The sequence below is a fragment of the Scyliorhinus canicula genome, chromosome 13 (genome assembly GCF_902713615.1).
Source record: "Scyliorhinus canicula chromosome 13, sScyCan1.1, whole genome shotgun sequence".
Classification (NCBI taxonomy): Eukaryota; Metazoa; Chordata; class Chondrichthyes; order Carcharhiniformes; family Scyliorhinidae; genus Scyliorhinus; species Scyliorhinus canicula.
In genome coordinates, this window is record NC_052158.1 from 121,393,947 (window position 1) to 121,411,323 (window position 17,377).

The 17,377-nt window shown below is 41.4% G+C and overlaps 1 protein-coding gene across 1 annotated transcript in view; it reads right to left on the bottom strand.

The window, feature by feature from the left end:
- Positions 1–211: 211 nt before the first annotated feature.
- Positions 212–17,377, bottom strand: part of atp11b (ATPase phospholipid transporting 11B (putative)) — a 190,280-nt gene continuing 173,114 nt past the window's right edge. Inside the window, 2 exon segments of the mRNA XM_038817479.1 lie at positions 212–3,270; positions 6,643–6,776. Coding sequence (XP_038673407.1) covers positions 3,177–3,270; positions 6,643–6,776 — 228 coding nt within the window. The 3' untranslated portion in view covers positions 212–3,176.

Sequence of the window (17,377 nt, forward strand, 5' to 3'; positions counted from 1 at the left end):
CTCGATGGGCCGAATGGCCTCCTTCTGCACTATTAATTCTATGATTTCTATGATCAAAAGGCTGGGTTAAATCACAAAAATAGCTGATTGTATTCACTAGGGGCAATGAAATTGTGAAAGCTTTCATTGAAGCTCTGACATTTGTCTTCTATAATTAACTTAATTACAGTTAAGATCACATTAAAATAATGAAAAACACAAGCAGTTTTAATTTTATTTTATCCTCTGGTTTATTGATCAATATGAACATAAAAGTTTTATCAACATAAGAGTGGCTTAGGAATGAGAAAATCAACAGAAGACAAATCTTAATAAAACTATAATGCAAACACACAAAACAGTAAGAACCTGTGTCTTGAGATCCAAGATTCTCAGGTTTTATTGCTACTAATGTAAACATACCAAAAGCATCTGTACCAATGCATCTTTCCGTATCATTGGACACAAACAAGGCTTTGGAGTCGGCTGCGGGGGGGGGGGGGGGGGGGGGGGGAAGAGAGGTGTGTGTCCTCAGACTTCAGATTCTGTTTCATTATTTGCCACATGACAGCCAGTCACAGCCATTTCCATCATGGAAAGGAATTTCAGAATCACAAACAGAATAGGATCATATCACACAGAAACTGCAGCAGATTTACAAAGTGATTCAAGCTTTCAAATGTTATATTTTAATAAACCCATTTTTTTCCTTCTCATTAAACCACATTTCCAAGGCACGTTTCGTTCAGATTTAATCAGAATTAAGTCTTAAAACACATGAAAAGGTATTTTGTAACATTTCAAAATTTTGCAAGACAGTCATTAAATTCAGTATTCGACTTAATAGATATCCATGCAAAGCCAGCAACTGTTACAAATCTAACACTTTTAAAGTGGAATCTGCAACTTTCCCTTTTCCTGCATTGGGTCCCTGTCCATGATTTTGAACTGAATATATGAATGAATAAGTTAATTTACTGTATTACAAAATATATTTTCTCCCAATGATAGAACTTTGCTCTTCCCAATTAATTAATAGATTTAGTAAAACGACCATTATCAAATGGTTAATTTTTAAATCACCTAATGATATCTTAACTCAGCGTGCAGCTAAGAGTGACATTTCAATAGTTTACTCACAAACACGATTGTCTGTGCTGTGTATTTAGTTGTGTGCCCTTGCACACAAACACTACTCAGTCACTAACAGGTGACGTTATTTTCTTTTCTCCTTAATACTTGCCTGCCATATTCACAGACAAATGTTCCGACTGAAAATAGTACAGACAAACGTTCCGACTGAAAATAGTACCAAACAGGATGCAAAGTGCAAAGTACTTGACCATCTATATCTTGCACCCTTCTGCTCTGGGTAATACATTACACCTTGAGCCTTTGACCTGATAAAACCTGTTACTATGGAAGTAGAGAGAGAAAAAGATAATTCACACAGTCAACATCTGCAGCACAGGTTGGCCAGTTCAAAAACAAAGCGATTGTACGGTGACTAATCAAAACCGTATTTTTTTAATACTGCACTGACAATGGGGTAGATAACAGTGCCTGCCTATTCAGGGAGAATATATTAAAATTAATGATGTTTGATTACACTTTTACTAAACCATTTTTAATAAAACTGGCACATGCTGGAAATTGGTAAATGGAAAATTTAGGAATTATGAATTTCCCTTCTTCCACTGGAATAAACTTTGAACCTCTGCCAAGAAACAATTTCCAAGTTGAATATTAAATTGACGTGATCGAATTTTGACAATATTAATCAATCTTCTTTGAAAAAACAGCACATTGTGGCTTTTTGCTTCTCTTCAATTCTTAGTCAACTGAGTGTTAATATGTCAATGTTGAGAGTGGTTTCTATAGTTCAGTAATACTGAACAATATTCTCCAAAGAAATGCGCATATAGGTTGAAAACACAAGTTTCCGTAACAGTGCAACTTGCAGTTTTTGACGTGCAGTTGCACTTGCTAAATTGTAATTTATTAACATGAACTTGTGTTGACAATGCAGGCAGTGTGTTTTTGCCTAGAAATCATGAAAACCAAATGTGATGCAACAGTAGAACCGATTTTTGTGGATGAGTTAGATTCCAACATTTTTCTAGGTGAACGTACAGGTACAGATAAGTCTCAAAGAAATACTCCAATATGATGTCCAGCAATGGTCTTAACTGGCAAGATGCATCCCTTACCCCATTAACAATTTTAAGCACTTTTTAAAAATAGATCTGAATCTAATCTTGGGATCCCGATGAGCAGCTCAGTTTTTTTGGCATTTTTAATGTCTGCTACAAGTAAGTAGTTGGCAAATGCTGCAAGCTGCCGAAATATTAGGCAGGGTTTGCCACTTCTGCAATCACCAGCTTGCAATTTTAGGTCCATCCAGTTTAATTGCCGAAAATTACAGGCTAATGAACTCAAATTAAAAGACCCTGCTTTTAGTGATTGGTTTTGGAAAACAGCACCAAAACAAGTTTCTGATCAAAACAACCAGTATGTACCAAATTGAAGTCGTTAATAAAAATCTTTTGGAAAGATACAAGATCATAACTTGGCATATTCCTTTACTATATTTGCTATACTCGTTTATAATGCAGTTCCAATATTAACTGCAGGTCCACTGCATTAGTCATCTAGCAGTCTCGCAATGGAAGCAATTAGAATGGTACTGATACCATCACCAGCCTTTTGACTTTTACAAGAATGAGTCAGATGCCAGAAATTCCACTTCCATAAAGTCACTTTTTGACTGAACAGCTACTTTAAATGTAAAAAGAAATTGGATTCAGCAATCATGCAGATTTAGCCCTAAAAAAGGGATGCACCAAAGGGAAGTTTCCACTATCCCACACCCTATCCTCTCCCATCCAAGAACAAAAAAAATAGAAAAATATAGCTCCAGAAATATGACATCTTGTAAAAAGAGGAAAATATGGTAAGTTACAACTATTTACAAATAAATTACAATCTTAACTGTCACTTTCTGCCCCTGCTTCTCAGACAATGAATTAACATCTTTGAGGTGTGATTGGATATGCATGCAAAAATAAGACAGATAGCCAAGGACAGACCTTTATCAATATTTTCATACACCTCCATAACTCGGAATTAAATAGTGAATTGAAAAAAATAACAGCAGAAAATAAAGACACAGCATCCACTATGTCTTCACTCAATTGTTAAACTCCTGAAGCATTTGAGGAACCATCCATTGACGAGAGAGTCAAAATGCTTCTGTCATTTGTGTAGTAGGGATCCAGGTCACTCCAAAATCTAAAGAAAAAGAAAATATATTTGACAACCTTATACCTGTAGAGTGCATTGTAATGTGGAAACTTTGGTAACTTAAACTTGGGCTAAGAGCATAGTTGGTTAATACTTAAACTCTATCCTAATTTCCACACGTCAAAGTCCCTAATAAACCAATAGTATTTAAGGTAGCCAAAATACATACAAATTCTTTAATTTTAGCATTAACTTTGTTAAAATTTGTATGAAATTCCTATTAGCTATTAAAATGTTAATACAACAATGGTTATCAGATACAGTGCTGTTCAAATGCACTCAGCTTAGGACTCTTTTACTGGTAGACCAATTTTTTTGGAACATTTTTGAGAAGAAAAATATTTTATTTCACGATATTGGAAATGATTACAAACTACTTCACCGGTCTAAAGCACAATGATCACAGCAGACATGTCCCTCGAGTAAGGTTGAAATTGCCTGAAAAGCCTCAATTCCTGCTTGAACACTTTTGAAGCATTAAGAGAAGTGCAAGAGCTTAAATTCGACCGCGCAACTCAATTGGCTGTTTCGATTGTTAAACAGATAATGGAATTCATCAGATAGGCTAACCTTTTTTAAAATGGAGAAACCTCGACGAAGGCCCATAGGTCAAGACACCATCAAGATTGAAAAGAGGAAAGAAGATGAGATTAATCAAGTTAGAAGATACTAAAGTTAGGATTTAAAACTTGCAGGTATTAGGGAAAGCCAAAGAGGTAAGGAGGTAAGGCCTTCCAAAGTTTTGAGGTGCAAAGAAAGAATGAATTGCATTACAGGACCTCTTGATATCAACACCCGAAAGGAAGTATGGAATGCTTGGGAAGAACAGCAATTTCAGAATACTTACTAAAGAAATATTAATATAGAGCATGACTGAAAAAGATCACCTGAGCCAACAAGTCCACATTAACCTGACTGTTTCAATCTGCTGAGATAACATTCTGCACAAAAAAGTCAATCCTCAAAGTGAAGCAAAACTCCATAATATTCTATTCTACGAAGCCCAGGCTGAAGCATTCCATTATCCACTACAACTCATGGGTCAAACCATCTTATGGAGTCTTGGCTCAATGGTAGCCTGAACCCATAAACTAGACTGACACATCAGGGCAGTGTTGAGGGACTGCCACATTGCACTGCCACAAATGAGGTGTGAAACTGGAGGATCCTGCCTGCCATCTTAGATGGGTGCAAAAAAAAGTATCCCTTGACACTTTTGAAGAGGGGCTGGGGAATTTGCCCTGAAACCACTTCACTGCAATCTGTGCAACTTTGGCGAATGCAAATTGGCTTCCACGTTTCCTGAAGTGTTTCATTGACTTGAACTGCTTTGCATTAACTTGAGGATGTAAAAAAAGTTTGTATAAAAATGCCAGCCCTTCGTTTCCTCATTTAATCAATTCTATCTGCATCTATCCCAATACCTCGCATCCCAAGCAGACTATGAAAGTTCATTTAGATTGACAAAAATTAAAAAACTATTTATACTGTCAAAATAATGTGGAATGTTCATTAATAATAATTATAATAATAATCGCTTATTGTCACAAGTAAGCTTCAATGAAGTTACTGTGACTAGCCCCTAGTCACCACATTCTGGTGCCTGTTCGGGGAGGCCGGTACGGGAATTGAACCTGTGATGCTGGCTTTGTTTTGCATTACAAGCCAGCTGTTTAGCCCGCTGTGCTAAACCAGCCCCATCCACAATGACAGGGAGTGGGATGGCTTGATCTTGGTTTCGGACAAAGCTCGGCACAACATCGAAGGGTCTGTTCCGTAATGTTCTATGTTCTAGATTGGTCATTGGTCCCTGCATTGAGAAATATAATCAAAGTACTGCCATAAAAAAGCCATCATTTTCCTTTCGCTGTGTATTTTCAGTCTCCAAACATTCTAGTGGGACAAACCACAGCTAATTTACAAAATAGAAAATGGATACCAGAAAATTTAAAAATTTGACTGCTTTAAAAAGTAATTCCTGTCAAAAATCTAATGTTTTTACATTTGTAAATTTACTTTAATGACAAAGTCTGCTTACTTTGAAAATATGTGTATATGGTAGAATGATGATTTAAGCAGTAGAACAGGTTATAGAAAATTGTTACAGGTTACATATTTATGATGAGAACATGAATGGAATGGGTGGATGCTTAATTAAAAATTTATGTCATTAACAGATTTCATTCTTAATTGCTGTGGTAACGACAATGGCAGGGTAGCATGTGGCACAGTGGTTAGCACTGGGACTTCGAATCCCGGCTCTGGGTCACTGTCCGTGTGGAGTTTGCACATTCTCCCATGTCTGCGTGGGTTTCACCCCCACAACCCAAAGATATGCTGGTTAGGCGGATTGCCCATGCCAAATTGCCCCTTAATTGGAAAAGAAAAATAATTGGCTACTCTAAATTTATTTAAAAAAAGATAATAAAATGGCGAATCACAATTACAGTACCAGCAAACACTACATGACCTACACGGTTTCTTTAGCTCAAAGTTAACCAGTAAGAATATCGGACTGCTTTTGCAAAGTTGCTGAAAGCATAGTGAGATATTCTTTTTGGTGTAAGCGCAGGGCAAATCGGTTTATTCGCATGTCGATTCAGTTCAGTAATTGGTTGGTCCTGAATTTTATCCTCCCCCCCTCCCCCCACGAAAGGTCATTCAGTGCTGATCGTTTAACACGGTACTTAAGATTGCGAATGGCCATCCAATCACTTTGTTGGATAACCATATGCATAGTAATTGAGGAGCCTTTCAAAAGTGTTTGGATGATTTGTAACCAGCAACTCAGGAAAAGTAAAAGAGTAAACAAACGCACAGACACCACAGATAAATTCTTGGCAGAATTTTACCACACAAAAATAGAGCGCAAGAATGCTTCAGAAATTAGGAGAGATAGAGTGGGGAAAATACCCCCAAAGTTATTAGCTGTTAATAATACTCATGAGCAGAGGAAAGCAAGCTCGACATAAATCTGAAGGTTCACGACATTGCAAAGATCACAATTTGAATGTTCCCAATTTGACAAAAAAAAAGCAACTTCTGATCACTTGGAAAAAATAAAGAACGACAGAAAATTCCCACTTATACCTGACACAAAAGAACAGATACTACAAAGAACTTTGATAAAACAAAATTTCAATTTTCTTTATCTTACTGCTGGGATCAACCTCCCCCTCCCAATGCAAACTTACAGTTTGCCTGCTATTTTATTTTAAAATGACTTTGAAAAGAGGAACAGTCTTTAGTTTTATCAGCACACGTACACAGCTGTTCTACACATCAACAGCTGCAGGGCCCTCATGTTCGAGTTTGTAAGGGAAATGCTTGCAGCACAGTCTGTTTAGAGAAATTCCACACCTGTTGATTCGCAAGGGGTTGCACCTTCCCATCATTTGATTGAGTATTCTTCTAAGAGGCGAACATGCTGTTTCTCCGTTTGAGTAGCAACAAATCGATTCCAAACAAGTGATGCCAGAATTAGCCTCCATGAGCTGCAGGGCATAAGAAGGAAAAAAAACATTATTAGCAAGGAATCTAGTATGCAATGATGCAATGGCAGTTATCATTTTTGTTCTGCATATTTACTCCGGACCTAATTGTTGGGGTATTTGCAAATAATCATTTGAATTTATACTGACATACAAGTTAATAGAATGGACAAAAAAGCTAGAATCTTTCAAGAATTGGACTCTTCAAATCTCAGCTTTAACGATTATTCAAATTCTGATGATCATTTAGGCGAACCTCCTATTTCTGAGCTAGGTTATGTGATAGAAACATAGACAATAAGAGTAGGCCATTCTGCCCTTCAAGCCTGCTCCGCCGTTCATTACGATCATGGCTGATCATCCAACTCAGTAATCTGCTCTGCTTTACCCCCCTTCCCCACATCCTTTGACCTCTTTAGCCCCAAGAACTCTTCTTGAAAAACATACAATGTTTTTGGCCTCAATTGGTTTCTCTGGTAGAGAATTCCTCTCGAGTAAAGAAATTTCTCCTCATTTCAGACCTAAATGGTTTACCGTGTATCCTTAGACTGTGACCCCTAGTTCTGGAGTTCCCTGCGAGCAGGAACATCCTTCCGGCATCTATCCTATCTAGTCCAATTAGAATTTTAAGTTTCTATGAGATCTCCCCCTCATTCTTCTAAACTCCAGCGATTATAATCCTAACCGACTCAATCTCTTCTCATTCGTCAGTCCCACCATCCGAGGAATCATTCCAGTAAACCTTTGCTGCAGTTCCTCCATAGGAATAACATCCTTCCTCAGATCATTTTTTTATTTTTATAAAGTTAGGCTATCCAATTCCTTTCCCCCCCAATTAATGGGCAATTCAGCATGCCCAAATCACCTATCCTGCACATTTTTGAGTTGTGGGGGTGAGACCCATGCAGACATGGGAGAATGTGACCCGGGGCCGGGATCGAACGCTGGTCCGCGGTGGCGTGAGGCAGCAGTGCTAACCACTGCGCCGTACTGCCCCCCCCCATCTCAGATAATAAGACCAAAACTGCACACAATATTGCAGGTGTGGTCTCACCAAGGTCCTGTATAATTGCAGCACAACATCCCCAATCCTGCACTTGAATCCTCTCACTATGAAAGCCAACATTTAAAAAATAAAAAAAAATAAAAAATTTAGTATACCCAATTCATTTTTTCCAATTAAGGGGCAATTTAGCGTGGCCGATCCACCTACCCTGCACATCTTTGGGTTGTGGGGGCGAAATGCACACAAACAAGGGGAGAATGTGCAAACTCCACACGGAGTGTGACCCAGAGCCGGGATTGAACCTGGGATCTTGGCGCCGTGAAGCAGCAGGGATAATCCACTGTGCTGCCCCGTGAAAGCCAACATACCATCTGCCTTCTTCACCACCTGCTGCACCGTGATAAGTGCTATGTAATTTCAAGTTTGTTGCTATTTTAGTTGTAGAATTAAACTTTGTTTCAGTTCACGACTTCTGCTTCGCAGTGATTGGATAGTTTGACCATCGAGTCAAATAAAAATCCCAAGTATTTTTCAGTGTGATTTTTACACATTCAACACCATTCCTGATGTCTTACCAAATGTCCTTCCTCTGATTGGTACTTTATTGTTACTAATTGAATATTATCTGCCATTGTTTTGCTTCTAGGTCAGGTGAGTGTTACCAGTGATCCATGGCTGAGTACAAGTCAGAGTGTCGTGATCACTGTAGCTACCTAATCAGATCACACCTTGTTACCGTTTAAAGTTCTGATCAGAGACGGTCTGCTTCTCTTCCACAGTTATGTTCGCTGTTGGGTGTCCCTGGAAACGGAGCACGCAGTGTTTGCCAGCACGATTTGGACCTCAGTGCCTGGTGGGCGCCGCAGGGACTGCGATGTTTTATTGACACCTTTAATTACATTTGGATTTGATTTATGTTTTAAGTTTCCTTTGAGGTTTTGTTTATTTTGATGCAGCATCCCTTCAGAGAACTGCATTTTTAATTTATCCCCACAGTTTGTTGATTTAGTTTATTTGGTTAACACAGGGAAGCACAAGGGAGATAATCAGGGGAACCTGGCTGATCCAAGGTCTTAGTTATGAGGCAGCACTGGAGAGATTTGTACTCTTCAACTTTGAAGAGACAATGCTTCATGGAAGCATGCAAAGCTGTAAACATTTTGCAAGCATTAAATCCAGAAAATTCCTTTAAATTAAATTGAACGAATCGAACAAGAGGGTCATAGGTTTAAACAGACAACATTTTCAATACATTTCAGAAAGTTTTTTTTTAATATACAGTGACCAGCACACAAATGCACTCCCAGAAAAATCACTAAATGGTGGGGAGTTGGGGAGAGTTACAGAACAAAGAGATCTAGGGGTACAGGTTCATATCTCCTTGAAGGTGGAGTTGCAGGTGGACAGGGTGGTGAAGAAAGCATTCAGCATGCTGGGTTTTATTGGCCAGAATATTGACTACAGGAGTTGGGATGTCTTGTTGAAATTGTACAAGACATTAGTAAGACCGCACATGGAATACGGCGTTCAGTTCTGGTCACCCTATTATAGGAATCATATTGTTTAACTAGAAAGAGTGCAGAAGAGATTTATGAGGATGCTACCATGACTTGATGTTCTGAGTTATAAGGAGGGGGGTGAGCATCAGAGGCAGTGGCAGAGGCGGGTATGATTTTGTCTTTTAAAAAGTAGTTGGACAGTTACATGGGCAGGGTAGGTGTAGAGGGATATGGGGCAAATGCAGGCAAGTGGGACTAGCTTAGTGATAGAAACTGGGCGGCATGGAGAAGCTGGGCCGAAGGGCCTGTTTCCACGTTATAAACATCTATGACTACAAATAATGAGAACCAATTGGATGCTGTGCTTGAGGACTTTAAAAATCAATCTGACAATTTCTGGGAAATGGAATGAATGATCCTCCTCATCCCTACTTATCTTTTAGTAAACAAACACCATCAAAGTTTCTACTGAGCATATAATAATAAAGAAATAGGGGCACTTCACTAGTCAATGCCTGCCAACTTGAAAATTGTCAATTTATCCCACCAGTTTACTTCCAGTCCATTAACTAATCCTATTACTAATATATTACCCAGAACTCCATTAGCCCTCATCTTGTGTACTAAATAAAAAGGAGATACAAATGCTGTCACAACTCAAAAAGTCACCGTTCAAATGTTTGAATTGAGAACAGTGGAAGCAATCGCTGAAGCCAAATGAACGTGGTTCTCACTGACAATATTAAACATTTTTCCAGTTTGCTTTCAAATATATCTAACTGTATAAAAATGTAACCAGCAGTAAGATGTAGTATAAACCTAGTGAAGCTACAATATAGAACTAATTGCATGCCAAACTGTGGAAATATCCTGTGATAGATATTCAGTTTGGGTTCTGTCAGGCCACTTTGCTCCTGACCTCATTACAGCCTTGGCTCAAAGAGCTGAACATAAGCGATGAGTTGACAATGGCCGCCCTTGACATCAAGACAACATCTGACCTGACAGTGGCATCGAAGAGCCCTTGCAAAACTTGAGTCAATGGAATCAGGGGGAAAACTCTGGCTGGAATTATATTGGGCACAAAGGAAGATGGTTATGGTTGTTGGAGGTTAATCATCTCGGATCTAGGGCATCACTGCAGGACCTCCTCAGGGTAGTGTCCTAATCCAAACTTTCCACAGCTGCTACACCAATGACCTTCCCTCCATCAGGTCATATGTGGGGATGTTTGCTGATGTTTACAAAATGTTCAGCACCATTAGCAACTCCTCAGATAGTGAAGCATCCATGGTCAAATGCCAAAAACCTGGACATTAACATGGGCTAAGTGGCAAGAAACATCGTGCCACACAATAACCATCTCCAACAAGCAAATCTAACCAACTCTCCATGACATTCAATGGCATTCTCATTGCATAATCCCATGCTATCAACATTCTGGGTGGTTATCATTGACCAGAAAAATAACTGGACTAGCTATATAAAAAGTGAAAGTCTGTGAACGTGGTGCGTAACTCATCTCCTGACTCCCCAAAGCCTGTCCACTTTCTACAAGATGTGAATCAGGAGTGTGATAAAATACTCTCCATTTGCCTGGGTGAATGCAGCACTAAAACACTCAAGGAACTCAACACAATTCATGACAAAGCAGTTTGTTCGAATGCTACCCAATCCACAAACATCTACTCCCTCCACCGCCAATGCACAGTGGCAGCAGTATGCCTCCTTCGACATGATCTTCCAAACCTGGCAACCTCAGCCACATAGAAGAACAAGGCAGCAGATACATGGGAACACCATCACTCCTGCAAGTTCCTCCCCAAGCCACACACTGTATTGCCAATCCTTCACTGCCGCTGGACGCCAATCCTGGACTGCTTTTCCTAAAGAGCACTGTGGGTGGAGCTACACCAAATGGATTGCACCAATTCAAAAGGTGGCTCACCACTGCCGTATGAAGCACAATTAGGGACAGGCAATGAATGCTGGCCTCGAACCCAAAGAGAAAATGCAGGAAAATCTCAGCAGAGCTGGCAGCATCTGCAGGGAGGCAAAAGAGCTGACGTTTCGAGTCCCGATGACCCTTTGTCAAAGGTAAAAGACATAGAAATTGGGAAATATTTATATTGTGGAGTGAGAGAATGAAAGATGAGTCATAGCCACAGAAACCAAGGGAACAGAGTGCAGGTTTGAGATTCCAGCTTCCGCAGTAATTTGCTTTTATCGAATGCTGGCCTAACTAGGGACGTCCACACCCCATGACCAAATACATAAAACCACAAATTCATTTTGTACCAGGTTATTTTCTTTAATCCCACATGAAAAAAATTAAGTAAAAGAAACTCCAATAAGATGATCAAATGCTAAAATTATTGTGCAACACAGACCCAACGTCTGTTCAGCCCTTGTCATTTTCATTTCAGATTTAAAGTGTTGGCAAGTATTTTTGTTTACTTTCTTATTTTTATATGACCTCTCCATGGCCTACTTCTTGTTTGGTCACCTGGTTAAACACCTCGATTGTTTGATGTAAATCGTCTAGCCGTGACATTTTATGACATTAAAAGGTCTGATGTAAAATGCTATTGTCTCCTTCAATTCACTCAGTGTAGGAAGAAATTCCAGGTCGGTATACAGAGATCCATCTTGAAGCCGAGAGCCCATCAAAAGACTATGCTAACTCTACAGCAAATCTCAGGATTCTCTTGTACTAAAAGATTATAAAGACCTATTATGGTATAAACTAACCAGTTTGAGTGGTGTGTCAATTTGGCAATGTTTGCTTGGGCTCTGCTCAAAACATCCAACAGTTTTTGCCTCTGTGAAGTGACGTGCTGAATTGAAGGAATTAAAATATCCCAAATTGCCAAACCTGCGACCTCTCACACGTAGGATAAGAGCAGCAGATACATGGGAACATGTAGGATAAGAGCAGCAGATACATGGGAACAACTGCAAGTTCTCCTTCAAAAGACTATAAAACGTAGGCGCAGGAGGTCATCCGGCTCATTACGTCTGCTCCACCATTCAATGAGACCATGACTGATCTGATATGATGTCATCCTGACGTAGATTTGCCATTCCTTCACTGTCATTGGGTCAAAATCCTGGAATTCCATCCCAAACAACATTGTGGGCGTACCTACACAAGGGCTGTAGCAGTTCTAAGGCGCGGCTCACCACCACCTTCTCAAAGGCAGTTAGGGATGGGCAACAAATGCTGGCGTAGCCAATGACGCCCACATCCAGTGAAGAGTAAAGCAGGAAGTTGCTATCCAAAATGCCCCATGTCCATAGAAATATATGAAGCAAAATGAAGATGTGTCACTTACCTGAAATGTAAGACACTAAACCTGTCAGAAAAATATTGGATTTCCTTATTCCAGGTAAATACCCTTTTAATGGTATAGCAATTCTTAAATTGGGTCAAGAGCTTTTATCTGTGTTTGATATTGAAACTACTGAATGAATATTCATGTTTTTCAGCCTTCAGACTTCACTGCAGTGTTAATGTATGCCTACTTGTTACAATAAAGATTACATTATTGGAATAAAATACTTTTTTTGGGGTGGCACAGCGGTTATCACTGCTGCTTCACAGTGCCAGGGACCCAGGTTCAATTTTGACCTCGGGTGACTGTGGAGTTTGCATGTTCTCCCAGTGTCTGCTTGGGTTTCCTCCGTGTGTCCCGGTTTCCTCCCGCAGTCCAAGAATGTGCAGGTTAGTGGATTGGCCATGTTAAATTGCTCTTAAGTGTCCAAAAGGTTAGGTGGGGTTACGGGGATAGGGCGGGGGCCTGTGTGGGGTGCGCCTTCGGAGGGTCGGTGCACTGTAGGGATTCTATAATTCTATTCTCTAGTTGTCTGTATCAGCATACAAGCCTTAAAACATGACTGAACATTGTGCAGTCATTAGTGAACATTCCCACTTTGAAAGGGAGGTCATTGATAAAGCAGCTGAAGATGGATGGGCCGAGGACACTTCCCTGAGGAACTCTTGCAGTGATGTGGTGCAACTGAGCTGACTGACCTCCAACAACCCAGGTACAAGTCCAACTAGCGGAGAGTTATCGCCACATTCCATTAACTCCCAGTTTTTCTTGGAGTCCTTGACGTCACACGCGGGAAATGCTGCCTTGATGTAAAGGGCAGTTATTCTCACCCCACGTCTGTCTAAAGTTGGTAAACAGAATTAAGACTCGGGAAATAGAAGGGTAATTGCCATTTTGGATCAAAAAAAAAAATCGACTTTCTACAGAAAACAGCAAGTTTTGGGAATTTGGTGCTTTTCAAAATGGTGGATGCAGGGTATAGATAGGTTAGCTGAACGGGCAGACAAGTGGCAGATGGAATTTAATAAATGGAGAAGTTGTGGTTGATGCATTTCAGCAAAACAGATGTGTTCTTGGGTATCATAAGTAGAGATATTGAGTACAAAAGCATAAAAGTTATGCTGAACCTGTATAAAGCTCTGCTTAGGCCACACTAAAATACTGCATCCGGTACTGGTGGTCACACTTTAGGAAGGTGCGAGGGTCCTGAAGAGGGTGGAGAAGAGATTTGTCAGAATGGTTCCAGGGACAAGAGATTTTAGCTACAAGATTAGGCTGAAACTATTTTCCTTGAAGTAAAGGAGACCGAGAAGAGCTTTCATAGAGGTGTACAAGATTATGACAGGTATAAATTGGACAAAGAGAAACAGTTTCCAGTAGCTAATGGTACAGGACCAGGGGTAACACCTTTAAGGCACGAGGCAAGAGATGCCAGAAGGATGAGGAAGATTTTTTGTTTTACACAGCTCATGGAATTCACTGCCTATAATGTGGATGAAAATGAATGAAATGATAGCCCGTAACTTCTGCAGAATGGAAATCTCCAGCGGATCGTCACTCCCACCAGATTTACTCACACTAGGATTTCGGAGTCTCCGTCTCGCCCAACCTTCCTCACTCTGGCTGGGTGAGGCAGGACCAGTGAAGCACACCCCCACCAGCATCAGAGTGAAGTATCTGAGGTGCAGAGAGATAAGCCACTGCTGCAAAGGAGCAGTTTAAATGGACAAGTTACAGGGAGCAGGCAAGTTATAAAATTTAGGGAATGGGGGGCAGTCAGGGCAGACAAATGGTTGGAGGTTCGGTCCCGGTTACCCCGAAGGGGTGTCAGGCCGGGATGGTGGGCTTGTGTGGGGTCTCATGCGAGAGGCTGGGTCTGGTTGTTTAAATAGTTATGTTGGATTTAGAGGGGTTTTTTCTCTAACTTTTTCCAGAGTAACTAACAAGGCAAAACTAGCAGAACCACCCGAAGCGTGAGATTTAATCTCTTCTGTCGGATGGTTCCCAGCACAGCGCAAGTATCTTGAGGAAGTTAGCACTTCTGGACAATTGTCGGGTAAATCCTTACATGTGAACTTCCAAGAGTGATTCCTAGCGCATCATAGGGGTACCCCCTTAATGTGACGCTGTGAAATCCGGAGGTCATGGGCTTATGAATGTTTTGGATGAGCACTTAAATAAATTTACAGGCTACAGGGATGGAAGGGAGGAAATTAATGAATTGCTCTACAGGGAGCTGGCATGGACCTGATGGGCCAAATGGCCTCCTGTGCCGTAATGACTATAAAAAGAACAAAAGGGAAGGTCAGGGATAGAGTGGAAGCCAGGAGAGATTAAATGACAAGAGAGTTAGTCATGCTGGGCCAAAGGGAGTGGTAATGGGCCAAAAATAAAAAACCGAACAAACAAAAGATGCGCCTATAGCAGATGATGAACAGCTGCTGTCTAAAAGCAAAAACAAGTGTAACACGGAAATATGCAAAAGATACAAAATAGAGGCAAGAGATTACAGTCTGAAATGTTTGAACTCAATATTGGTTCTGGAAGGCTTCAAAGTGCCCAATCTAAATGTACGGTACTGTTTCGCAAGCTTACATTAAGTTTCAGTGGAACACTGCAGTAGGCCGAGGACAGAGAGGTCAATGCGAGACGGTGGTGAAGGGTTATAATGACAAGTGTCCTGTAGTTTGGAGATCATGCTTGCAGACTAAAAGCAGTCACTCAGTCTGCATTTGGTCTCCCCAAAGAGCAGACAACTCAAACACTGTACAGAGTACTAAATTGAAAGAAACACACCTAATACAATTTTACCCGGAAGGAGTCTTTGGAATCTTGGATGGTTGGGAGAGAGGAGTTGCATTTCCTGAGCTTGGATGGAAAGGTGACCTAAGAAAAGAGAGGGATGTTGGGATGATTGAAGAGCGCACCAGGGTAGAGTGGAGGGAATGGTGTCTTCAAAATGCTGAAGGGGGAGGGGGAAGAGCTATTTGGTGGTAGCCAATGAAGAGATGGTTAGATCCTGGAAATTGGAAACTGTTAAAGTGACAGGTGAGAAATGGAAGAGTCACTGACATAGATGAGAAAAGGTTGGATGAGGGGAGAAGATAGAAAGTAATCAGTTCAGTGGCATAGGAGCCGACTGAAATGATTGGTCTACTGAACAGTCCTGTTTGCGTTCTTGCAAAGGAGGTACACGTAGCCTACTTGGGATTGGAGGACTATAAATTTGGAGGCTGTGAAGAGAAGATCTTCAGAGGAGACAAGGTCAGTGACATTTCTGAAGACATTGTCTTGATGTTTGGTGGTGGGTCTTGGCCCAAGGGGACAAAGAGTCAGATGTTGGCATTCAGACTCTGCTAGGTTGAGGTCAGTACACCAAACAACTGCACCGCCTTCATTGGCAGGTACGATAGTGATATTAGGGTTGGGCACAAGAGAATGGAGTGCAGCTAGGTCAAAGGAAGACACGTTAGAGTGAGCAAGGGAAACAAAGAAATTGAGACAACTGGTGCACAGCTGGCAGTTCTCAATAGATCAAGGAAGGCTGAGATCAAAGGGAGGGATGCAGGTGGACAGAGAATACTGGAGATAGGCAAAAGGGTCACTGTGCAGTGGAAGACTTCTGGCCAAAGAAATGGCCATGGAGGAGAAGGCAATAGAATAAGAGGTCAGCGTCATGCCAAGCTTGAAATTACTTGAGTTGGGGGCATAAGTGGATGGAGCCGAGACCTTTGCAAAGGCAGAGGGTGGCAAGTCATAGGTTATTATGAATGCACAATAAGAGCCAAGGGGCGGGATTCTCCGAACCTCTGCAGCGAAATTGCAATTGGCACGGGGGCGGAGAATGAGCATTGACGCAGAAAACTGATGGTTCTCTGGTCCCTGGAGAATTGCATGCTTGTGCGGTCAACGTGGCATGGGTAGGGGGCCATTGACAGAGGCTCCGTCACGATTCAACAAAGAAAACTGGCTGAGTTCCCGACAGCATGGTTCGAAGCATGTTTTGCCCGTTGGGAACAGCCGCCCTGGTGGGAGGCAGGGGGTCCTTTACCGGGGGCGGGGGCCTCCGGGACGGCCAGGCGAGTGATTGGTAGCCACCGATCCGCGGGTGATCTTGGGGGAGGCGATATTGTCGGGGCTACTCCACGTTGTGAGTCCGCCATGTCGCGCCGGGCAGCCGCTGAAGGCCACCGCTGTGCGAATGCACAGACTCCCGAACGGAAGTGCAGGGCCCCTTTTCGGCAGACAGAGCTGCGTGGAGTACTCCGGGGCCCTGCTAGTCCCCTTCAGGTCGGAGAATCACTCTGGACTTTCTTCAAGAATGCCCAGAGTGAAATGCCCATGTTTTGACGCTGGAGTGGGGACATAGCCCATTATTGGAGAATCCTGCCCAAGGTTAGAAAGAGGAGGAATGTGGTTAAAGGGAAATGAAGGGGAAGAAAGGTCTTCTACACAAGAGTTGTTGGAGGTTGCAACTCTTCAGACCTGAAAGGAAAATAAAATGTTATAGCATCGAATGAAGCAAAGCATGAAATGAAACTGCAGACCAGGGCAGCTTTGAGATAGAGTGAGTGAGTTGGAGATGTTGAAGGGAGAAAGCAAGACTGTGTACATTGCATGTACAGTAGGCATGTGGTCAACACGATGTTGGATACTATATCCAATCTGGGATTATAATCTGCTCAAGTGCCATAAACTGAACCAAGGAGGAGTTGGGTCAAGAGAAATCAAACACCAACGTACTTACAGTTGGAATAATACATG